General features: G+C 41.4%; 2 protein-coding genes across 2 annotated transcripts in view; one reads left to right on the forward strand and one right to left on the reverse strand.

The window, feature by feature from the left end:
• The first annotated feature begins 3449 nt into the window (after positions 1-3449).
• On the forward strand, positions 3450-5815 carry ccn1 (cellular communication network factor 1). The gene is made up of 5 exons (XM_019894393.1): positions 3450-3679; positions 3790-4009; positions 4256-4600; positions 4691-4896; positions 5003-5815. The coding sequence occupies exons 1-5, from the start codon at positions 3632-3634 to the stop codon at positions 5303-5305; spliced, it is 1122 nt and encodes a 373-aa protein (XP_019749952.1). The 5' UTR covers positions 3450-3631; the 3' UTR covers positions 5306-5815.
• Positions 5816-11201: 5386 nt separating this feature from the next.
• The window catches only part of LOC109530555 (box C/D snoRNA protein 1-like), a 23084-nt gene continuing 9141 nt past the window's right edge, over positions 11202-25144 (reverse strand). Inside the window, exons 4-7 of the mRNA XM_019894389.1 lie at positions 24899-24979; positions 24732-24812; positions 15892-16016; positions 11202-11699 (exon numbers count right to left, since the gene is read on the reverse strand). Coding sequence (XP_019749948.1) covers positions 11287-11699; positions 15892-16016; positions 24732-24812; positions 24899-24979 — 700 coding nt within the window. The 3' untranslated portion in view covers positions 11202-11286. The remainder of the gene's footprint in view (positions 11700-15891; positions 16017-24731; positions 24813-24898; positions 24980-25144) is intronic.

Genomic DNA, 25144 nt, shown 5'->3' on the forward strand with positions numbered 1-25144 from the left:
ATTTCTGGCAATGCGATTCAATTCAAGTCAGTGCAGTTTCTGTGGGGCGCAGGTACGTGCGGGGTGTGGTGAATGACACTTTTGGAGCTGCAGGAAGCAAATCCGCTCATTTCGTCTATTTGCCAAAGCTATATAAACTGAACTTTTTACGCACTTCGCCTCATGGTAGCCAATCAGACTTTGGTACACATAGGATCCCGTAAAGTAGGCGGGATTTGTGGCCACATTTGAGAGGACAATGGAGGCGATTATTGTTGCGGTCTGCAGACACCCCTACCTGTAAAATTCAGCCAGCTACCAGTAAAAATAAATGTGAGCTGGCTTGGCGTTTGGTGAGTGAGGAGTTTGGCATCCTGTTACAAAGAAATAAAGAATATATATATATATCAGAAAGAAGGAACACGAGAAACTCGAGAAATACCAAGGGCTCAGAGAGGAGCTGGAGAGAGCCTGGAAGGTAAAGGTGACAGTCGTGCCTGTGGTGGTCGGAGCACTTGGGGCAGTGACCCCCAAACTAGATGAGTGGTTGCAACAGATCCCGGGAACAACATCGGACATCTCAGTCCAGAAATGTGCAGTGCTGGGAACAGCAAGGATACTGCACAGAACCCTCAAGCTTCCTGGCCTCTGGTAGAGGACCCGAGCTGAATGAGGGACAGACACCACCCGAGGGGTGAGACGAGGATTTTTATATATATAAAACTTTTTGTTTTTTTGCACCTGTTGGACTGTACCAAGTCTACCATTAGCCAGAACTACATTATCAACCCCTTTGTCCTCCATGGCTCTTTGGGTGGTACAATTGCAATCGTTGAGCAAACGAAGCCCCTCCCCTTCTTCGGCGTGCTTGAATTAAGTTGCTGCGTCATCCGGAACTCCCGCGGTCAAAAGCTAGAGAATAAAGTGAGGCAGAAAGCTCGCGTGCAAGTGGGTGTATGGGTGTATGGATGGATGGATGGATGGATGGATAGATAGATAGATAGATAGATAGATAGATAGATAGATAGATAGATAGATAGATAGATAGATAGATAGATAGATAGATAGATAGATAGATAGATCTGGTCTTGGATTAGATTATCCTTATTTTTTTTTACCAATACATTTTTAGACAATTCTATGTTTCGATATATTTGGGAGAAAAGTAAGAGATGACGCCCCCTGTTCAAGCATGGCTGTCTATTATGAACTTGTGAAAATCAGTTGTGGCGCAGTCGGATGAAACACAGGAATTGATGCTGGTCAAGGTACGTGTATAGAGAATATTAAATTATATTTCTGGATCTTATCAGTTGACCTGAACTTAGAGAGTGGGTATTCCACCATTAACTATAGCCCACTCCAAATAAAGTTTCTTCACAAGCCCGTGCTTCAATAAGAATTTCTTTTGCATACTGTATGCCATCAGAATTTGAATCAGTGATTTAATAAAAGTTATCACCTTGTCCCTCTCAAAATGTCCACACTCAGACCCAGTGGAGCTTGCTACTATTTCAGGCAGACACAGATAAAGGAACGAACGACATAACATCAATGGTATTTTCTGAAAATACTACAATGGAAACAGTTCTTTAAACATACGAGACTGTTTTGTTAAAAAAAAAAAAAAATCCTCATTGTTGGGGAAGGTGAGTACTTGCTGAGCAGTGACCTTGAGCCCCGCTGTACTCCTGCCAGGTGTGGAGTCTGACAATCACACATTAAATGTAGTCTCTAGTCAAAATCAAGCATCCAGTATTCATTTGGATAAATGAATGAAAAGAGCCACTTGCAGTGGGTATCTGCATACAGTATTTGTGAGAAATTGTCAGATGTGGTTTGAAATGAGCCACGACCATAAGACTGAGCACTCTACTTCTGGGTCATGAAAATCCCACTTTTCATCGGGATTTGTGTTTAGCTCTGCCGAAGGAAACCAGACCATGTGCTAAAATGGACACGCCCCCGTTCCAAATGGTATCCACACACGCTCACAGACACGCCTCCAGTCTAAAAAAAACACCACACCGTTCGCGGATCTGTTCTTTTCACACAAATAGCAACATAAAACATCACATTTCAAAGGATGTGGGATGATGCTTCGCCATTCAGGAAACAACAACGACCCTCCTCTTAAATGTCCCCATCTAGTGTCTGGAAGGCAGACATGCTCCTCCGACAGAAGTCCAGTCTGAAGATGTTTGGGCTGATATGTACAACGCGTATGTCCAACACACGGCGACACAGTCCAGATTTGGATCGTGACCGGTTTATTATTATAATTATTGTGCGTCAAGTGCGTAAAGTCGGGGGGACAACTCACCGGGGTTCTTCAGCTCTTTAGTGTGTTCTAAACGACAAGTAGATCCTCAACTATTACCTTCTTGAAAACCGTTTTACGGAATACAACGACTCGTGTTGTTTTTTGTTTCCATCAGTTATATATTATTGTTATTATGATTATTCCTTGCTATTATTATTATTAACTGAAATGCAATTAATTTGATCAAAAACGAAGTCTGTCTCTTTCCCACCAAGAACAACTCAACTCCATTTGCTGAGGAAAGCGCTTTATTTGTAACGGGACCTACTTTTTCTCCCTTCGGAGGCGTGATGGACAGATGGCGTGAAAAGTTAAAGTTTGCCCCGAGCATTGCATGGAAAGGAATTTCCCTGCACGAAGAACATATTTAACAAGCGTTTAAGCTGTCAGGAATGCTTTGTGGTCTGCTTGCCGAAAGAAGGGTAAGGGAGGGGGCTCGGGGTGGGGGCGGTATGTTAATAATGTAGGCTACTGCCATACCAAATATGGTAACATAGTTACGTCTGCGTTGTGGCGCGCATCTGGAAGCGCTTAACTCCGCTGAATAAAAGGCACCGGAGAGACAGAAATAGACCTTTAAACGTATTGCAGCCCACACCTTTAGTTTCTCGTGTGAAGAAAAAAAACTACTGCTGTTGTAAACAGTTTCCAAGGTAACGGCTTATAAACGTGGCTTCAACAAACACTGTCAGAATTACGTAATGACAATAGAGGATCATGATGACGTTTTCACATTTTGAATCTCAATAAAATTGAATTGAACCCTCGTTCATTAGATATAGGACAGAGAATCTATTTAAAATAAATCCGAGTATTTGGCGAGTACACACAAACGGGATAACCAAATGACCAAAACGTATCGCTTTTTCCTCCTAGGCAGTTAAAGTTGCTCTTGAAAGAATTTGAAAGGGGGTTATGATAAACAAGAAAGGAACATGTGAGAGGGGAAAAATGTGTTCTTATGGGCACCATTGGGGGAAAAAAATCCATTTGAGAGTGAGAGACAGAAAAAAAGCAAACGGTTTAGACAGGGCGGAGCTTATGTCTTGGATGGAAAAAGGCCGAGAAACATTCCTAGCATATTTTGGGAACAGTTCAGCAGGCAGCCCGGGAACGACGTCAGCTTCCCAGTAGAGTATATAAGTGAGGAGGGAGCCTCAGCTCAGCAGACGATACTGAGAGCTTCACTAAGCCCAGCTTGGACCTCCAGAGACCAGAAGCGAACACAGCAAGACTGCAAGAGGGAATACTTCACGTCCATCAAGACAGAATTGGTCAACTCTTCTTATTCTGGGACCTGGATTCCTGTTTGCAAGAAACTTTTCCAAGATGATGATGATTTTTGTTGTCGTTACCTTCCTGGGGAGCATTAACTTGGTGAGTTTTTCATGTTAATTTCACTCAAAGTGTAGAAGAAAGTCATCACTATTTTTCAAGGGGAGATCACCATTCCATTCATAAGTAATCACTCATTCTTGTGTGTACAGGTTTTCTCCGCTTGCTCATCTGTGTGTGAGTGTCCGTTGGAGATGCCCAAGTGCGCACCCGGTGTCAGCGTGGTCCTGGACGGTTGCGGTTGTTGCAAAGTTTGTGCCAGGCAGCTGAATGAGGATTGCAGCCTGACCGAGCCCTGTGACCACACCAAAGGGCTGGAGTGTAATTTTGGGGCCACCTTTGCTGCTGCTACAACTCGTGGCATCTGCCGAGGTATGTAGAAAGCACGTGTATTTTTTTTTTTTTTTTTGGTTTTTAAGCCCACTTCAACTAATAACCTTAAGAACAAATGTGGTCATCATTTGTGTAATGAGAAATGTAGATAGTGTTTTGACTAAACCTCAAAGCACACAGAAAAAGCTTTTTAGACTGGTTAGCCGATCCTTACCTGGCAGCAAAGTCTTCCAAAAGAAGAGCAGGGAAGAGTAACATTGCTCTGTTTTTTTCTCCCTCCTGCAGCCAAGTTAGAGGGCAGACCTTGCGAGTACAACAGTCGGATCTACCAGAACGGAGAAAGCTTCCAGCCTAATTGTAAACATCAGTGCACATGCATCGACGGTGCTGTGGGATGTGTCCCGCTGTGCCCCCAAGAGCTCTCTCTTCCCAATCTGGGCTGTGCCAACCCAAGGCTGGTCAAGGTAGCAGGCCAGTGCTGCGAAGAGTGGGTGTGTGATGATGGCAAGGACACAGACATTATGGAGAAGATTTTTGGCAAAGACAAGACGCCTGACGAACTCGAAAGAGACCTGACCGAGAGGAATGAGCTTATTGCGATTGTCAAGGGGGGACTCAAGTCACAAGCTGGTAAGAAAACAATCTTTTACTTCACATTTCCATGAACGTCCTAAAACTGTGAGAGTCAAGTTTGCTAATGAGATATTTTTCTTTTCACAGCAGCCTACAGGCCGCAAGTTGAGATTCAAATGTTTGACAGCCAGAAGTGCATCATCCAAACCACACCCTGGTCTCAGTGCTCGAAGAGCTGCGGAACGGGCATCTCCACCAGAGTCACCAACAACAACAACGAGTGCAAGCTGGTCAAGGAGACTCGAATCTGTGAAGTGCGACCATGCACCCAGTCACCTTACTCTAGTCTCAAGGTAAGCTTCAGCCACCTCCACAAAATGTTAGCCTCGCCTAATGAGAGCACATCACTTCAGGACTCGAATTCCCAGCTAATGCCCCACTGCCTTCATTCATTTGCAGAAAGGAAAGAAATGCAGCAGAACCAAAAAGTCCAGCCAGCCTGTGAAGTTCACTTATGCTGGCTGCTCCAGCTTGAAGAAATTCAGGCCCAAGTACTGCGGCGCCTGCGTCGACGGCCGCTGCTGCAGCCCTCATGACACCAGAACCATCCGAGTCAAATTCCGCTGCGAGGATGGCGAGACCTTCAACAAGAACATAATGATGATCGAGTCCTGCAAGTGCACCTACAACTGCCCCCACGCAAACGAAGCCTCCTATCCTTTCTACCGCCTCTCCAACGACATCCACAAGTTCAAAGACTGATTGGTGAAGACATTCCTGAGCCCCTAAGCAAGAGAAGTGGCAGCCACTGGCTGTCCGGATGAATGCAGGGGTGTAAATAAGGCGCCAAACAACTACCAGCTTCCTGGTGTAACTAGATTCCTAAGGAATTGTGGGCTTACATCAGGAGGACTTTATGACGTGCACTGTTTGCTGTGACTACATCAGCACTCTTAACTCAGAATTGCTTCATATTAAGGGAGCATCGATGCTGGCTTCGTTATGGAGCAAAATGTAATTAACATTTGTACATTCATGTTATTTGCTGATATCAATTCACTGTGTATATTTTGATCGTTAACATCAGACATGGCCAAGACTGTAGACTTGCGTGCGCATATGTACATATGCACACACAGAACATCAATTAGCATACCATCCCACAGCGTAACCTCTCCACTTGTTTATCAAGCGGGTGGTTTCACGATTTCCTGACATGGGCATTTTTTCGTTCATGTTTTGTGGCAGCTAGTGAACTCCCTTCATGAAAAAGACAAACTGAAACATGTCAAAAGGATGAATGAATGTTTTTAGCGTTGTTAATATTATTTATCTCTGAAAATGTAGCTACTTTATTTGGATATCAAAAGTCATACTGGAATAAATTGTAAAATGATTTAATTTTATATGCTACAAATAAAAAGAATTTATTTATGAAATATGATCCTGTGTCACTTTGCTGTGTCACCCCCACACACGCTTACAATTCCGATACAGTATTCCCAAAGACAAAGTGCTGCAGATCCCACATATTCTCAGACACTGAGAAGGTCTGAGCTCTGATATAACACCTGGAGGCTCTCATGCTGACTTTCTATTAGGATGGAATGCGATTCTGAAGGAGAGTCTTTTTATTTGATCTGGCCAAGACTTATGCTTGAATGACTGCAAGAAGGTGTTGGTGGTGGGGCGATTCGGTCCATGAGTTGTAACGACTAAAAGAATATGTCAAATCTTCAATGCTGCGCTCAATGGGCTTCAACACCTGAAAACAACGAATGACATTAAATCTCCTTTCTCGGTTTCAGTAACAGGCATTAAGAACAAATAATTTTAGAAAACTGTGCTCTTGTAGTTACAGTAAGATGTTTGGGAGCTACTGTAATCGTGTGTTGCTCCTGTCACACAAGCGTTGGTGCTTCCATTGTTTACCTGAATTCATGCTGCTGATGTCTGTAACTTTTATTACTCTTATAAGTAGAAGGAAAAAAAAATCTGAGGGTGGAGCCTTGCACTTGGTGCTAAATAGCTACAGCGTGATTTGAAGTGGGTAGTGAGAGCTCGGGGGTAACGGCGGGGTAGGCTGTTTTTTTGTTTTTTTGGATCCAGGTATTGGGAGTGGCTCAGGAATGCAGTAGTGGCTCAGAAAGCAGACATCCTGATGGGCGGCAGATGTTGGAAAGTATTTCAGAGCAGCATGTTCAGGTTAGTTGGGATGGTCTAAAAATACACAAACACTCCCTTGTACTCGGTTGGCTTCCACAAGATGCATTTCATCTCATCGCAAACTATAAAACACATTTCTTTGTGGAAGGCATTCTTGGATGGTCGGATCTGATTCGGGAACTTCTCATTTGAGTACAGCATGAAACATTGTCTCGGATGGCGTTGCATACTCCACAGGATGTGCCCACTTAAGTTTTACAGACTGCTCACATAAAAGACTTTGAAAGTTTTCCTAATCACAGAGATGTGTGCCTTCCCATGCAGCCCTGATTTCCAGTCAACACATTCTGAGCGGCTTGTTTTTGCGTTTTGCCTTCATGCTGCTTCCCAAAAGCACATTTTCATCAGAGTGCCTTAAACTTTGCCATGCAATCAGACTGTGATTTCTCTTGTGAACACAATACTTGGTTATGTCATATTTTTAAACGCCGTGTCAGCAGTCCTTTCAGTCATCCATAACATTCCTGTTTGATGCAAGTGCAGCAGGTAGGGCAGAAATCTTGTCTTTTCAGGACAGCTTGAAATCATCGATTCAAACCAACAGTGCCATCCTGTTCAGTCATGCACAAATGTTAACGTTGGATTATGCTGCACTAGATGGCATCTGCAAAGAAAAAAATGTTTTCGCACTGGCGCCCAGGAAATTAAATCACTCAGAAGCATCCTCAACCCCTGAACTCAAATGTTTATATGACAAATGCATTAGCATTAAGCCGTCATCATCCACTATGAAATACAAGGCAACCAAGCAGTTACAGCAGGATGAAGAATTGGCATGCCAACATGCTGGAAGTGAATGAACATCATTGTCAGTATTTTTTTTCCCAGAGCCTTGGACTATACAGTCACTCAGGTTGATATTCACTTTTAAGGAACTTGAGGACAGAAAGAAGGAAGGTTTTGAATGAAAGTCATGTTCAAAAGCACCATCTGCTGGTTGGAAATGTAACACACATTCTGTAAACTGTATACTCGGTCGACACAATGGAAAATACGCGATCTATAGTTACGTCATACTGTCAATTTATGCTAGTCAAGAATATGCACGTCCACTTGGATGACAAAGCATGAGTAAGCAGAAATGTGACTAAGGCATTTCTATCGAACAAGGCAGAATGGATAAAGATCCACCATGGCAACCCCAGATCACTCTTATTATTGGTATGCAACAGCAGTGGGGAATTCATTTTGCAAAGGGGCCACGTGAGAAACCGGCTGAGTGCCAAGCCAAGATGCCAACCTCAACTTTCTATTTATTTTTTTATGTATTTAGAAAAAGTGTTTCAATAAATTGATACATGTGGTGGACATGGTACATATAATTTGGAAACAAAATCAAACAAAATTATAGCGATCACTAAAATTGTATCTTTACACTTTAAAAATTATACGATAGATTTTGAGCTCCAGCCGCCAACTTATATGAGTGTTTCCGAGTCAGGACTCTCATGTACAGATACATATAGACAAGTGGGTCGTATTAATATTCATATTATTGACAGTGATATACAGTATGTAATGATACAGTGATGACCTATAATACGTACATCAAGCACAAAGTGGAAGAAACAATTTTTGCCTCTAAAATTAAATTACCGATATCTTTATTCACTACAGTGTTCTGAAGCTAAATTGTATTGTTCTTCATAAATCAAAAATGGTTTATTTTTATCTTCAAACATAGATAAAAGTACTACAGTATATAAACAAATACATTCATTGGTGGTAATGGGACCTATTTTTCTGACACCCTCCCTTCTACTCTGCCTACCTACACCATTTTTTAACCAACCTGGCAACCCATGTCAAATGTCATTTTTAGTTTAACGCATCTTTTGTCATGTCGCGGACTGCAGAAAACTGAATGGTGGGCCGCAAATGACCCCCAGGCAGTAGTTTGGAGACCTCTTGTCTAATCCAAGGTGATGCTACTGAATAGTGATCGCGCAGACTCCATTGTTTAAAGCAAAGTTCAAATGTATCGTATAATTCATTCAGAAGTAGTGGTTTGAGGTCACCAGTTCATGAGTTGTCCCGAGAGAAGAGATGCACTCAGATGTGACATCATTGCCCCCTGATCGCAAACGGCTGGAAAAATGAGTCATCACAGACTTAAGACATCAAATAAAGTCAGTCAAAAGGGTTTCTCATCCAAAAGACGTTCGCATTGGCTGTTTAAACACATCCAAAAAATACTGGCCTCACCAGTGGGCAAGACTGTCATTTACAACTGGCGCTGCAGTCATACTCAACTAGCATTAGGTGAGAATACAGCATGTAGAGAGGCCACACGCAAACCCATCGGACACCCTGGACGTGCCAGAAAACTTAACATTACCATGAATTAGCTCATCGAAAATGAGACGACGGATCTTGACGAAAAGAAGAAACATAATTAAAATAATTTAAAGGTGATTCTTGTACGTGGGGTTTGTTTCTCTTTGTTTGAAATGACAAGAGTCAATACTGCGGCACATACACGCACATGTTGTGGAATTGCAATTATCTGAACATGTCCTGGATGGTAGCCTACTGTATGGGTTTGTTTGAAATGCAAGTATTCAAGGAACTTTACACATTTCCACATCAGATATGGCACAAACTGAAAACCCAAAGTCCCAGGTTAGCCTAGTAAGTCCCATGATTTGCGAAAATAACAATGGAACAACAAAACATGAATACAGAAAGATAAGGAAATGCTTATTCACCATTTGAACATACAGCAAAGATCTAAATGCAGCAAGGTGTGGACACAGCTGAAATAAGAAGGTAAGAGGCTTGACTTGCGCCATATCTACAAGGTTTTAGTGCTTGGAGTGGGAAAAAAAAAACATGTTCAATGTGCAGGGATGGATACACATGAAGATGAAGGGACTCCAAAGTCTTAACAGCTTCCGCAAAGAAGCTTTTCCTGAACCCAGTGGCCCTGCTCAAGATGCTCTGTAGCCTCCTGCGTGAGAGGAGAGGATAAACGAGTGTACACAGGGTGGGTTGGGCTTTTGGTGATGGACAGACATTTTTCTGCATTTGCTGGGGAAGATATCTGGTTGTGGGGAAGCTGTAGCACACAATCTTTTGAGCAGCCTTTAGCGAGCTTCGAAAAGCCTTCGTTTCTGCAGCTGCAGTGCCACCCACCCTGATGCTGGTGCTGAGGACTTTCTCCAACAAACATCCATCCATTTTCTGATCCATTTAACCTCACAAGGGTCGCGGAGAGAACTGGAGCCTATCCCATCTGTCTTCAGGCAGCAGGCGGGGGACACCCTGAACTGGTTGCCAGCCAATCACAGGGCACACATAGATGAACAACCATCCACGTTCACACTCACACCGGACAATTTAGAGTGTTCCATTAGCCTGCCATGCATGCTTTTGGAATGTGGAAGGAAACAGGAGTAACTGGAAAAAACCCACACAGGCACGGTGAGAACATGCAAATTCCACAAAGAAAGGCCAGAGCCGGAATCGAACCCTGCACCTCTGCACTGTGAGGCTGACGCGCGAACCAGTCGACCGCCGAGCCGCCCTCCACCAAACACCTGTAGAAATTAGCCAAAATACAACTCTCGAGTCTGACACATCACAGGTTCCAGGAGAAAATGGTGAACCTTCTTTAACAGAGAGACAAGGGAGGAAAGTTAGTTTTTGGGCTCCAGGTGAGAATCCTCGGGAAGGTGGACCCCAACATACTTGGAGTTGGAGTCCACGTACACTGCTGCTTCTTCAATGTACAGAGGGTTGGGGTGGCGGGAGGGAGAGTCTGTCCTTGCTGAAGTCCACCATCTCCTTGGTCTTCATCACGATGCAAATGTTCTCGTTGCACCAGTCCACCAGATGTTCTCGGACTCATCTTTGTCTGCAATGCATCCCACGACTGTTTTGTTGTCCGCAAACTTCACAGTATGACAACATGGGAAATCTGCAGAGCAGTCATAGGTCAGTATTGTGAGCAGGAGGGGGCTGACCACACTGCCCTGGGGACAGCAGTGGTGAGAGTGATTGCAAAGAAGACATGGTTGTGGATCGTGACAGTGTGTGGTCTGTTGTCTGGATCCAGTTCTTGAGCCAAGAATGTTCAGCTTTAGCACCAAAGTCTGTGGGATGATGGTTTTGAAGGTGGAGGTGAAATCCAGGTCAAGCAGGCGGACTTGGGATTTTTTGCTTTCCCAGTGGCTGAAGGCTGTTTGGCCCACTGATGAGACAGCATAATCAGTGGCGTTGTTCTAACTGTAGGCGTACCAGTGAGGGCCCGCAGTGATGTAGCAAGAGTTCAGCAAAAATGAATATGAACAAATTTAAAACAATAATGTCTATATTCAAGCAAGACAAATTAGGTAAATGCAAATATAAAAACTGGAAACAAAAGAAAAAAGATATGCTTTGTTTACAATGACAATTGTTTATTGTTTTTGTATATTTAAAAAAAAAAAAGAAAAAAAAAAAGAAAAATCAGGACAACACAATGTTGAGCTTGGACAAAGCTGATTTTCAATTCCAAGTATCTGCCAATGTATGTGTCATTCAGTCATGCTCACCTCTGCACTTTCTCTGGCAGTCATACTGTTGACAACACTTGATAAATCTTTGTTAATACAATTAGCGGTACCTTCATCTACGAGCTCATCTTTGCTTGTGGCACCATCACATGTCTGATTTAATGTGCTATTTTTACCAATATTTTCTCCCTTATCCTCTTCATCCTCACTCTCTGCAATCTCTCCTTCTTCTAGTTCTTCCTCCCCTAATTCTCTCCTAAGCCTTTTTTCTTGTGGGGGCAGTGATTCGGGGCTGGACCTCAAGGCTGTGAAGACGTTTCCTCTTGTGGTGTGAGACCGAGGCAGAGATGGGGAACATAGGGCGAGGTCCTCGTTTGCGTGGTCCACAGCGACACCCTTTGTTGCATATTTATCGTTGGCGGACGCAGGCTCAGCTGAAACAACACGGCCACATTTGTATATATGAAACATAGCAAGCTCAAACATTGTTCCCCGCAAAAGAATGTTGGCTACATTTCCGACTCAAGACAAATGTTTGGTGTGATGATTTTGCTCAGATCGAGTCCTCTGTAACCACTGAAAATAAGAGACAGTTAATACAGGACGGGGAAGATGACGCTATGGTTTGGACCCTTGCTGGTGCTCAGGATGGGGCAACATGCCAAGCCATGAGTTATGTAATTAAACAGGGTGGACATGTGAGGGGGAAAAAAAAAGGCTGGGCGGTGAAAACTGAAACTGTTTGATGGACGAACTGAAGACATTAAAAACAAAGATACCTTTAAGACTCGCAACCATTCCAACTTGGCAATCATTTTTGATTTAGCATTGTCTCACTCTTCTCTTTTCATAAATATTAGATATATGTCTGTCAGGCCTGACATCACTGAGGCTCCTTAGCTTTATGGATAAAATCACTCAGCATTTAAGCTTGTCATGTGGGTGGACTTAGCACTGGCTTTGCGTAATATGGTGATAAAAGATCCATTGCAAACACAAAAACAAACCTCAAATTGTGTTATGACATGCCCTTTTTTTTCCCCGTATCAATGGATTGATGAAAGAGGATGCTGCCCATGGGCCACCACAGCCCAAATTGCGCAGCTCAACGCGAATAAAGTTGATCACCAAGAAAATATGAATAAAAAAAGTAAATACAGCTGGTGACTTCTCGTACATCAAGCAATCGACCGCGCGTTGTCTCGTCCTATTCAGGACATTTTCAACTTCCTGCAACTGTGGAACTTATGTGAGTCAGTGCCTGGAACAAAATCCAGCCAAGCCGGAAGACTTAATATTCCTGCTATAATCCCCCATTCGCCGTAATTCAACTGGGGCAGGCTCCAACACCCCACCACAGGAATGGGACAAGTGGTATTGGAAATGTGTGTATGTTTGGATGAATAATATATGTTATTGTTACAGCTTGGCAGTGCTGAGCCGACCGGCGGCCAGGTGGGTCTCGCTTATGCATAGAATCCAGAAACATCACGTCCCTGTGATCTGACCCAGGATAAGCCAAAGAAAATGGATGGATGAAGAGCTCATTCGTCCTGTCATGCTAAGATTTTTTTATTTAATTTTTTTTAGATTATATTATTTTTCTGGAAATGCTCACCAGAAACCATAGTATCGTTGATGTTGACATTGCTACTATATAAGAGGATAATTCAAGTAGGCTACTATACGTCCTTGCTATGAGCAATTAACTTAATTTTCAAGAATATTGAACACTGGCACTGAATATGTAGAGCAATAAATAAAAGATCATACATAAAAATAGAAATGTAAAATAAAAACGGACTCAGGCTGGAATGGGTGTGTAGGAAATTTAAGCTTGTTTTTGGGCAGTTTGTACAGACTATCAAAAGTCTACACACTATGAACGCGGGTTTCTCAGCAGTGTTGAATGGCTGCATCTCTTTCGTTCTCAAGTGAGCAACGCTAGCTGCGAGGCTTGATAATTGCCCAGCTGAAGAAATTGGGTGGGATGGTTGTTTTAAATGGGCTTTGAGGTTTGATGTGTTGCGGCTTATTTCATAAATGTGACATACCGGCCGGTTGATGTTAGCGGGCCTGCTCTGTGTTCATCTGGCTTGAATCCAAAGTCTTCCCACTGTGGCTTTAGTTTTTGGAATGAATTCCATTTCTGCCGGTAAATTGCTTGTAATTGTACAGCCGCAGCCATCGGAGAACGTAGGTTCGAGTCCACTAATTAATTCCATTTCTGTGCTACAAAGCTGTTTGCACCATCTGTGTGGGTGGGTGCGCGTGTTTGTGTGAGCACGTCCCGCCTCCCACAGTGGAAACGAGGTGACTCACAAGAGGGAGAACGAACCATTGTAACTGAATGTTAATGATGTATGTCAATAAACATCCGTGTAAATGACAAGTTATCCAGTCTGGGGAAAAAAAACATCGTGGCCATTTTATTTATCAAAAGATAAGTCGATGTCGTAATAATCGTGACATGCTGAAAGCCTTGGGATATAATGATCACTGCACTCTTGCGATATTAAAATTGCCACGATATCGTCGTCATGTCACAACAGTAAAGCACCACACCTGTTTGGCCAGGTAATTTTCCATTTGTGTAGTTCCAGCACCCTCTGGTGGTTAATTTATTAGTATAGTTTAATCAGAATTTGGCTTTTTTTTGTCACTGACATTTAAGACTCAAGTTAATCGTCAGATGAAGGGGAACGTAAAACGTTTGCATGATTCCCGAATCGACTAGATTCTCAATGTGTGAATGCATTCCCAAGTAAGTGCCTCAATATTCAGTGTTATTAGTTAATCCTCCCAGAATTCAGAATTGTATTGTATTGATAGTGCAGAGAACAATCCTGATTCTCCAGAGAGGAAATCTTAATTCCGTGATTTGAAAGTTCATTTTCCCCGGGCATTAAAAAAAAATAAAAATAAAAATAAAAAAGACCTAAAATGACCAGTAAAAAGCAAATTAATGGAGCAATGACGTACGAATGTTTTTTTAGGAAATTATCTGTAAAACACACTGTGGAACCTTATTGTTTTAAAATAACATCAGTGTTCTCTTATTCCCTCTAGGGCAGATTTATTTGATAATAATTACAATAATAATAATGTAATGTGAACGAGAACATAAAGAGGGGATTTAACAAAACAAACAACAAAATCATAATTGGACATCACACCCTGCAGTGTGAAACGTAGCCTGCCTGACCACAACATCTAACTGCTGGGATGAAAACGACATGTAAATGTAATATTCTGACACCTCGCCCATATTTTCATGTATCATTTACAATTCCACGGAAAGCTTTGAAATCTGCGGCAAATTCCGTGATTGCTGAACACAGGATTGTGAACTTCATAGACCATGATACTTTGTACTGCTGAGCCAATAGGCGCAATTGACAATAAAATGACTGGCCAACTCTATTTGTGGCTGCCGTTATGTACAAAAACACCAAATTGTGCTCCCCCAAGACTGTATATCGTTTTATACTGTACTGTGAGCTTTTTTTTTTTTTACTGTATATCGTGTGTTTTTATACTGTACTGTGAGCTTTTTTTTTTTTTAATATCGTATCATGATGTTTGGATATCATTACATCCTGACACAAACTCATGTGCAACTTTGATTGGGCAGTCTTTGACACTGTAACGCTGTCTGCCACTGATTCAAAACCAGTGGCCGATGGTCCAGCGCTCAGTAAAACTAGCTGCCGAACCCCGTGCAATTGTGTGCCACGTTCAGTCCGTTGCAGAAAGTTTCTCCATGTGTGGCGGGCCTAACTCCTAAGGGGCAGCAGTGGGGCCTGAGAGCCTTGATGCCCTTTATCCAGACGACATAATCCACTGTCGCAGTATCCGATAGCTTGTTATCACTTCCTGTCCAGCTTCCCAGGCATTGGCATGTGCAATTATCAGGATGTTTCTTTGACTAACATGACATCAAAATGGTGACATAGCAAGGCCTTTATCATCGAAAACATACACTGACCAGAATAACTCAAGTTGTCATTAAACTGGAATGGGCCTGACAGAGTAACGATATGAGAAAGGGCAAAGTGTGGTTTATGACCACCAAACACAGTCAAGAGACTCATGTGGAGAGAAACCGGTCAAATATGAGTTAAACATTGAAACATTTTTTTTCTGTCTCAATAATGACATGACCCGTAAGACTCCAAGGGGAGCTTACAGGTGACATAAGCACAATGGCTCCTTCCATGTCATTTCACATCACATGAGGTAATTACTGAACGTTAAGCCATATTTGATCCTCTTTTTGGCCATGTCTGCTGCGGAGGTTCAACTGGATCTTATGATGTTGTGCAGACCACACTATTTTTTTGTCAGGGTAGCATGTTGCCATAGTGAAAAATAAGAGGAAGGGGTGTTTACGGTCCCTGTTGGAGAAACCAAGACCACGATATGATCCTGTTGGAATTGTTTTGAAACTATTACTTCTGATCTCCACCCAGAGAGTATAGGTGTCAACAGAAAAATGAAATAAAGCAAAACATCAGGCAGCGATGTTAATGCTTTTCGCATCAAAAGTGATGTTTTCCAGATGGCAGGACATGCTCAGAGGACAACAGCAATTCAATTATTGTTTGTATTGAATCAGTTCCTTACCTGGTTCTTTCAGTGGAAAGTCGTTCCAATGATCGCTCAGTACAACATGGAGTAAAGGATACTCAATCAATATTTTGTTGCGCAGGTTGTCTCTTAGGCTCTTCTGTAAATCCAATTTGTGGTACCTATTCCAGATTAAACATAGACCAATTAGTAACAATACATGATTAAGACAGGCAGGTTAATCGATACAGTGAATCTGGCAACCGCTGTTCATTGCGGACATTAGGGCTGCCACAAACCAATACTTTTGCTAGTCGACGAATCACCAACGGAAGTTGCCACTAGTCGACTAATCAGATCACATGTAAATCCCGACATATCACACCAGCAAGCACCTTCTCTTACATAACCACCTTTAGCTTAGTTTGAATTCTTGAAGGTATGTACAACTTAATAATAAAGACAATTAAGATGGCAGTACACTCAACTTTGCAGCTCGTACCAGCATTCCTGTCATGATCATGAATGATGGAGCAACCTAAATTGAAGCCAATAATGAGGCCTTAACAATTTTAGCCGGAAATGTTTATTGCATTTTAAAATGAATACAAAAACTATACACTGTGGAGGTACACTGACATTATGAAATACAAAATAAATACTTTGACATATTTCACTCTTCTTGGGCACCAACCTTTTTTTTTTATTTTATTGTAGAAGGTCGTGAAATCAGAGTAAAATTAGGAAAATGCCCTTTGGTAAAGAACATAACACTTTATAATGAGGCCTTAACAATTTTAGCCGGAAATGTTTATTGCATTTTAAAATGAATACAAAAACTATACACTGTGGAGGTACACTGACATTATGAAATACAAAATAAATACTTTGACATATTTCACTCTTCTTGGGCACCAACCTTTTTTTTTTATTTTATTGTAGAAGGTCGTGAAATCAGAGTAAAATTAGGAAAATGCCCTTTGGTAAAGAACATAACACTTTTGGGTTTTTAATTTTGTTTTTGTTTAACATTTATCCAAATCGTTTTTTTTGCTTCACGAGTTCCGTATATAATCAACACATTCTGTGGTAGGCGAGCGTAACGGAATAAAACAAAACCTAAAGATTAGGAGGAATGTCTTTTTTTTAGCACTGCCGATTAGTATATTTGTCACAACATATGTAGGTTATGTGTTTTATTGTTGTTTTGCCGTTGAGGGTTTGTGCCAAATATGTCAGATTGTGTGACTTTCAGTGCTTCTATGACACTCTGTGTCTGTGGTTACGAGTGAATGTGAGGGAGCGCCTGTTCGATGTCCACCACGGGCATTAAAAAAAAAAAAAAAAAAAAAAAAAAACAGGTTTTGTGCAGAGCTATTGTTTATTTTGGTAAAAGCACAAGGAGAGTGTGAACCACACGAGCAGACGCCGACTACAGCCAATCAAAGCGCTGTTCTAGAATGTGACATTTGCAGATCCAACAGCACCACCCCACCCACCTAAAGTCAACTCAAATCCCATGGGAATACACCACAAAAAGTCTCCCTCTACTCCCCGTGCATGTGTGGGTTTTTTCTGGATACTCTAGTTTCCTCCCTTTCATATGGGTTTTCAATTCCTATCTGACATTTCAAAGCATTACCGCTTTTCCTGTCAACGTAATAGTCATGCAAAGTTTGCTCACTTTATGAAATATCATGTGATGCAAGCATGAAGAAATTACCCTGTCAGGCTTTTAGTTCATTAAAGGAGAGGAGGTTATATTATTCACAAGACAGTCGAGAACCTAGGACAGCAGTTAGCAGGTTTGTGCTCTCACTAAACTACGTAAAAAGGTTACTCTTTTGTAACTGTTGTGTAGTGGACATGTTTGGAGATCATGTGGTATGACCTAAAAACAAAATCCAATACATAATTTCCTGATAAATTCCATTATGTAGCTAGCTAGCTTGTTTAGCTCAGATGGTTAATTGTTAGCCTCTCATCTTATTAAAAATAAAAGTTGAAAATGTGTGGCATGATCATGATCTGGTGCAACCATTTCAGAAAGCTTTCCATGATAGATGTCCTAAATTGGTTATTTTATGTGTTTTTATCATAAATTAATTCTGCTGGGTTGAGGGCAGTGGTTCTTAACTCATTCAGTACCAGCCAATTCTAGACTCCATTTTTTTGTTTCCCCTGAGTCCTGGAAAAATTGGAAAAAAAAAAATAAGTATCTGGGGTTGAACGTGTGGAGTGTGAAAAGACATAAATATGTCTTTGGGAGTGAATGAGTAAACCTGGGGTCGATCGAACCCTAGGGGTTCAGTGAATCAGTCTCAGAGGTTTGACGGAGCCTCTGCTATGGAGGTTAAGACACACCGACTCAACATGTCAATTAATTATGACACGCCCGCTTGGCCATCACTGGCTGGCTTTTTTCTGTTTTTAATGTGTTTTTTTCATGTCTTGAATTGGTATTTTTCACTAATGAAGGGTTCGGTGAATGTGTGCTGGGTTCGTACCTCAAGGTTACAAGGTTAAGAACCACTGGTCTAGGGTGTTGAGAAGAAAAATATATATTTTGGGTTGGCATCAGGCTGAATCTGCATGTCACAATTTGGTAAATTTCATATTTGTTCATATATCTATGCTATTGCTCAGTCTCAACGCATGTATTTTTACAATATGTGTTGAAAATGGCATGTTCTCTTTGACAATGCAATGTTAATGGCTAAACAAACATGCCGTTTTTGGGGTCACCTGAAAAGTGAGGAATTTGGAGGTATGAGGACTTTGCCCGAAGGCCAGATGCTTCAGGTTCTGCAAAAGTCCATATTTGGTGATGAACATTTTTGTAGCCACAAACTCCTGATACAATTTTTTACTTGCAAAAGGATGTTCATGCTGTCATTGCATAATCTAGGCCAGCAAGCTCACGCTTCTCAAACTTGAGCAGTCAAGATTGGGCAAAATTCAGTAAGGCCTGGGGGCTGAAGAAGGTGGAGTAAAACATGTCTCATAAGGACAGCCTAAACTTTAGGCTGTCCTTATGAGACATGTTTTACCCTTTAGGCCCTAAAGGGTTCGTGATGGGTCATGAAACCTCTTTGGTATTGGGTTTTTAATTTTGTTTTTGTTTAACATTTATCCAAATCGTTTTTTTTGCTTCACGAGTTCCGTATATAATCAACACATTCTGTGGTAGGCGAGCGTAACGGAATAAAACAAAACCTAAAGATTAGGAGGAATGTCTTTTTTTAGCACTGCCGATTAGTATATTTGTCACAACATATGTAGGTTATGTGTTTTATTGTTGTTTTGCCGTTGAGGGTTTGTGCCAAATATGTCAGATTGTGTGACTTTCAGTGCTTCTATGACACTCTGTGTCTGTGGTTACGAGTGAATGTGAGGGAGCGCCTGTTCGATGTCCACCACGGGCATTAAAAAAAAAAAAAAAAAAAAAAAAACTGTTTTGGTTGGTAATACACTTGAGTTTGATGACTAATGCACAATCCATAGTAGTCGCTACAATATGTTAGCGCACCAAACTTGACATTGCGTTACAACAAACGCACACGATAGCCTTTATGTGCTAATGCTAGCTTCCAGAAACATCTAGTGTCCATCTCTCTGTAACACAGTCAAATACATGAAAAGTTAAGTTCTAGGGCAGTGAAGATCCAGTTTTTCTGGAACAAAAATGAACTAAATCTGAAACCAAAGCCATGCAGAGAAGCTGCATACGCCTAAAGACGTGTTCAGGATGACATGAGTCTTGTCTTGCCTATAAGTGGTTCTGTCATGTACCAGGGATGGTCATACATCAGCTGTCGAAACAGTTAACTCGATTCCTGGGAGACATGCTTTGCTTTTACTCTCAACATGCTTCAGAAACACTTTGCTGGGCTGTCATTACCAAAAGACTGAACTGTACTACAACTGGCACAATCTCCACAACCTGTCAAAGTCAAGACAAAGACAGTTTGCAGAGCTATTGTTTATTTTGGTAAAAGCACAAGGAGAGTGTGAACCACACGAGCAGACGCCGACTACAGCCAATCAAAGCGCTGTTCTAGAATGTGACATTTGCAGATCCAACAGCACCACCCCACCCACCTAAAGTCAACTCAAATCCCATGGGAATACACCACAAAATGTCTCCCTCTACTCCCCGTGCATGTGTGGGTTTTTTCTGGATACTCTAGTTTCCTCCCTTTCATATGGGTTTTCAATTCCTATCTGGCATTTCAAAGCATTACCGCTTTTCCCGTCAACGTAATAGTCATGCAAAGTTTGCTCACTTTATGAAATATCATGTGATGCAAGCATGAAGAAATTACCCTGTCAGGCTTTTAGTTCATTAAAGGAGAGGAGGTTATATTATTCACAAGACAGTCGAGAACCTAGGACAGCAGTTAGCAGGTTTGTGCTCTCACTAAACTACGTAAAAAGGTTACTCTTTTGTAACTGTTGTGTAGTGGACATGTTTGGAGATCATGTGGTATGACCTAAAAACAAAATCCAATACATAATTTCCCGATAAATTCCATTATGTAGCTAGCTAGCTTGTTTAGCTCAGATGGTTAATTGTTAGCCTCTCATCTTATTAAAAATAAAAGTTGAAAATGTGTGGCATGATCATGATCTGGTGCAACCATTTCAGAAAGCTTTCCATGATAGATGTCCTAAATTGGTTATTTTATGTGTTTTTATCATAAATTAATTCTGCTGGGTTGAGGGCAGTGGTTCTTAACTCATTCAGTACCAGCCAATTCTAGACTCCATTTTTTTGTTTCCCCTGAGTCCTGGAAAAATTGGAAAAAAAAAATAAGTATCTGGGGTTGAACGTGTGGAGTGTGAAAAGACATAAATATGTCTTTGGGAGTGAATGAGTAAACCTGGGGTCGATCGAACCCTAGGGGTTCAGTGAATCAATCTCAGAGGTTTGACGGAGCCTCTGCTATGGAGGTTAAGACACACCGACTAAACATGTCAATTAATTATGACACACCCGCTTGGCCATCACTGGCTGGCTTTTTTCTGTTTTTAATGTGTTTTTTTCATGTCTTGAATTGGTATTTTTCACTAATGAAGGGTTCGGTGAATGTGTGCTGGGTTCGTACCTCAAGGTTACAAGGTTAAGAACCACTGGTCTAGGGTGTTGAGAAGAAAAATATATATTTTGGGTTGGCATCAGGCTGAATCTGCATGTCAATATTTGGTAAATTTCATATTCGTTCATAAATCTATGCTATTGCTCATTCTCAACGCATGTATTTTTACAATATGTGTTGAAAAGTATTTACATCGACTGCAGCATATGGGTTAAAAATGAAGCACATTCAAATTCATGTAGAATGGGGGTCAGCACAGTCCTGCCAACATTTCAGATGCCTCTGATTAACCCCAAATGAAGGTCAGGTGTTCGAGCAGGCTTCTTCGGACATTTTCGTAGTTACAGCTGTGGTCCGCAGATAGCTTCCACATATTGGGTAATGAACTTTTTTGTAGCCACAAACTCCTGATACAATTTTTTACTTGCAAAAGGATGTTCATGCTGTCATTGCATAATCTAGGCCAGCAAGCTCACGCTTCTCAAACTTGAGCAGTCAAAATTGGGCAAAATTCAGGAAGGCCTGGGGGCTGAAGAAGTTGGAGTAAAACATGTCTCATAAGGACAGCCTAAAGGGTTCGTGATGGGTCATGAAACCTCTTTGCCAATGTGTCTAAACCAGGCATGTCCAGCTCCAGGCCTGGAGGACCACTATCTTGTCTATTTTCCATCCCTCCCGGCTGCAGTTCACCTGATTCAAATGACCAGCTCATCAGCAAGCTCTGAAGCAGCATTAGAACGATCAAGATTTGTTTTTTATTCAGGTGTGTTGCTCCTGGGAGAGCTGGAAAACAGGCATGACAGCGGCCCTTGAGGACCGACTTTGGACACCCCTGGTCTTAACAGAAAAAAAAAAAAATCGCCTAGCCACACTTAAGAGTAGTTAAGCATGACATTACGTTTATGTTTTGCTGCTGTCTTGTTGCGTGCACATGGCAGAGAATCAAAAAACTGTGATCGATAGTCCGAAAAATACGGTGCTCAACAACAACACAGAATACAGTGATCCCTCGCTGTAACGCGGTTCACTTTCCGCGGCTTCGCTGTTTCACGGATTTGCTTAGTGCAGTTTGATCATTGGCTCATTTCACTGTCAATCAAAAGGAGATTCAGCCTCAGAGAGATCATCCAATCATCATGAAGAAAAGCTGAGCTTCTGCATGCCCACTGCCCATAGACTCCCAGAGACGCTGAGCATCCAATGGGCGGGACAAAACCAGCATTTATCCAATGACTCGTCTCGTTTCAATGCATTGGGACAACCTAACCTGAACTCTAGACGCCCAGCGTTCACACGGTCGATGCTCAGCGTCCACATAGTTTAAAGCACAGTGAAGCTGTGAGAATGAATGAGAAGAGAGTCGCATCGTAACCAGTAATAAAAAGCTTATTCGGAACAAAAGTTGAGCGCGTTGTAGCGCATATTTCATCAATGACATGTCCACACAATTTTACGTACACACATATATTTGATCACTTCCTTTTGACATTTTGGGAAACTGAGCTTCCCTTGCAGTCTTAGAGCAATCACCTCTGCATTGTATACATAGTTCAGTATTGTATAATTAAAAAATAAAGCTGACTATCAAGTACAACTTTGTCAAATGTGCTGTATATATACAGCACATTTGAAATTTCATCCCTCTCACATTATTTTTTTATTTTTATTTTTTTTTTATAAATCCTACTTCACGGATTTCACTTATCACTGGTCCGTTTTGGAACGTAACCCCCGAACTATCAAGTACAACTTTATTGTCAAATGTGCTGTATACATACAGCACATTTGAAATTTCGTCCCTCTCACATTATTTTGCTTTTTTTTTTTTTTTTTATAAATCCGACTTCACGGATTTCACTTATCACTGGTCCGTTTTGGAACGTAACCCCCGCGATAAACGAGGGATTACTGTGTTTGAAACTGTTCTTGATCAAACTGCTTTGTGAAACCAGGCATGCACGCACGCATGCACAAAATGCAAATCATACACCCACTGGAACCAGGAGCAAAGTATAACAATGAGGTTTGAGCCAGTTGAGTTGAGCAAGTTCACCCACACACAAGTAATGTGTGGGCTAACCTTTTTACCTGATCAATCTGTATGAGCATGTGTGTGCAAGATTTGAATTAGCTAATACTGCACAGGTGGCTTATATTACAAGGTACAGTCCAGTTTTTAAGACTGATAATGTGTGATGTGAAAAGTCTAATTGATGTTTGATGTTTCTAATGGGGAAGTAAAAATAAACAATTGAGAATATGACTGTTCAAGGGTGCATATCCTATTGTAACGGTTCATGTGGCTGTGTTAAAAATGAAGCACATTCAAATTCATGTAAAATGGGGGTCAGCACAGTCCTGCCAACATTTCAGATGCCTCTGATTAACCCCAAATGAAGGTCAGGTGTTCGAGCAGGCTTCTTCGGACATTTTCGTAGTTACAGCTGTGGTCCGCAGATAGCTTCCACGGCATCAGAGTTTTCTCATTGTTCAAATGTTTCAGTCAGGAGAAGGGTGTAGAAGAATTTAAAAGGCAGTAAAAGGGGAAGTCAAATCAAAATTTTCTTTACAATGGTATACTGCAACTCAGCCAGTGTTAAAAGTTCAGGGACAGTGTTAAAAACAGAATGTCAGTGTCAACGCCACACTAGTAGTAAAATGGCCCGTGTAGTCTGTAAGACCGATACGTTGTGAAAATGGGGTGTCACCTGGATTCAACCGTAATTGATATGCATTTGAAATTGAATGGTTAAGAGTCGAGACAATTTTCTTCAGCATCATATTCCTCCTTGCTTGCAGCATGGAATCAAACTTCCCCTAAGGTAGGCAAAACTCTCACATAATGGTATTTGATGAAAAAATGTTTGTGCCTCATAACTTGGTTTGAACTTGAGTTTTCTGGTTGATCATATTTAAAATAGACAACATTAAATAGTCAATAATTAATATCATGATTACATCTTTAAAGTACTTTGAAGTATAGAAATGAGTCAAGTGTGTCGATATGTGTTGTTAGCTGCATTGTGATGTGCAGGTGACAATTTGATCATGATGCATGTTCACGATCATGTTCAAAAGCCATTAAATGTTTGGAACAGATCTTGCGCGGCCTGCATGTCCACAAATTGCTGCTGTTTCTCACTTCCACCGTGTGTCTGTCAGATGGACCCTTTGGCCAGTCAGAGGTGTTGTTCCTGTGACGTGAAGTGGTCGCATTGGCTACACCGCCAATGAGGTTCATCAATATAGTGTTTAACGAGTTTTGATTCAGGCCATTGTTGGCAGCTACAGTGACGAGCTGCATAGTTAATTCGAACCAATTTCCATTTCTTTTTTGTTTTTTCTCACTGCATGAATTATGTTTCATATTAAATTCTGTGTGGGTGTAAACTTGTAGGACTACCCAAACACACTAACAAGCTGTGTGGAGCCTGATGAGTAGCATAGTTGACTCCATTCAGTCTAGTGAGTGTGATTTGTCAGTTACTTGTCAAACAATATGCCTATTCTCGAAAATGTAACATGTCGAGATGATCTGAAGTGTCCTTCAAGGAATATGATTGCATTGAAACGGTTGTGTGAAAAGTTGTCCATGTGTGTCTTGCAATTGGCTGCCAACCAAATCAGGGTATATTTTTCTGCTCAATTCAGATTCTGCAAACGCAACATTAATCAAAATGTATTTACACTAGTGGGGGCGCATAGAACATATAATGGTAAAGAAAATGTTTGACTTGGTTTCCTCTTAAAATATACCATCGAACACAGCATAGAAAGTCATTATCCACTGTAACTCACCTGACTGAATTTGCTTTCAGTTCTTCTGCCTTCATGAAAACATTGACGTCCTCAATTGGGGCATGTACATACCTCTTCAACCTGAAACAATGATTCATATTACAAACAGTTTCTCAACACTAAAGTGTACATACACACACATGCACACGCACACACAAAAGGCTTACTTCTGGCGTATTATAGGGTCTGACTCTGTCGGGTGTATATAAGGCATCAAGATCTCTTCTAAACTTAGCCTGTCACATACCCTGAAAGGGGAAAAAAGGATTTGATAAATGTTAAAGAAAATACACGTGGTACATGAAAGCTAACATTTAAAAGGATCAATCAAGGTCACCATAGAAAATACCTACATCAAAGCAAAATTAAAGTCCACTTTTTTTTTTTTTAAAGATAAGATAACCTTTATTAGT

This window comes from Hippocampus comes, unplaced genomic scaffold (genome assembly GCF_001891065.2).
Source record: "Hippocampus comes isolate QL1 unplaced genomic scaffold, H_comes_QL1_v1.1 scaffold282, whole genome shotgun sequence".
NCBI lineage: Eukaryota > Metazoa > Chordata > Actinopteri > Syngnathiformes > Syngnathidae > Hippocampus > Hippocampus comes.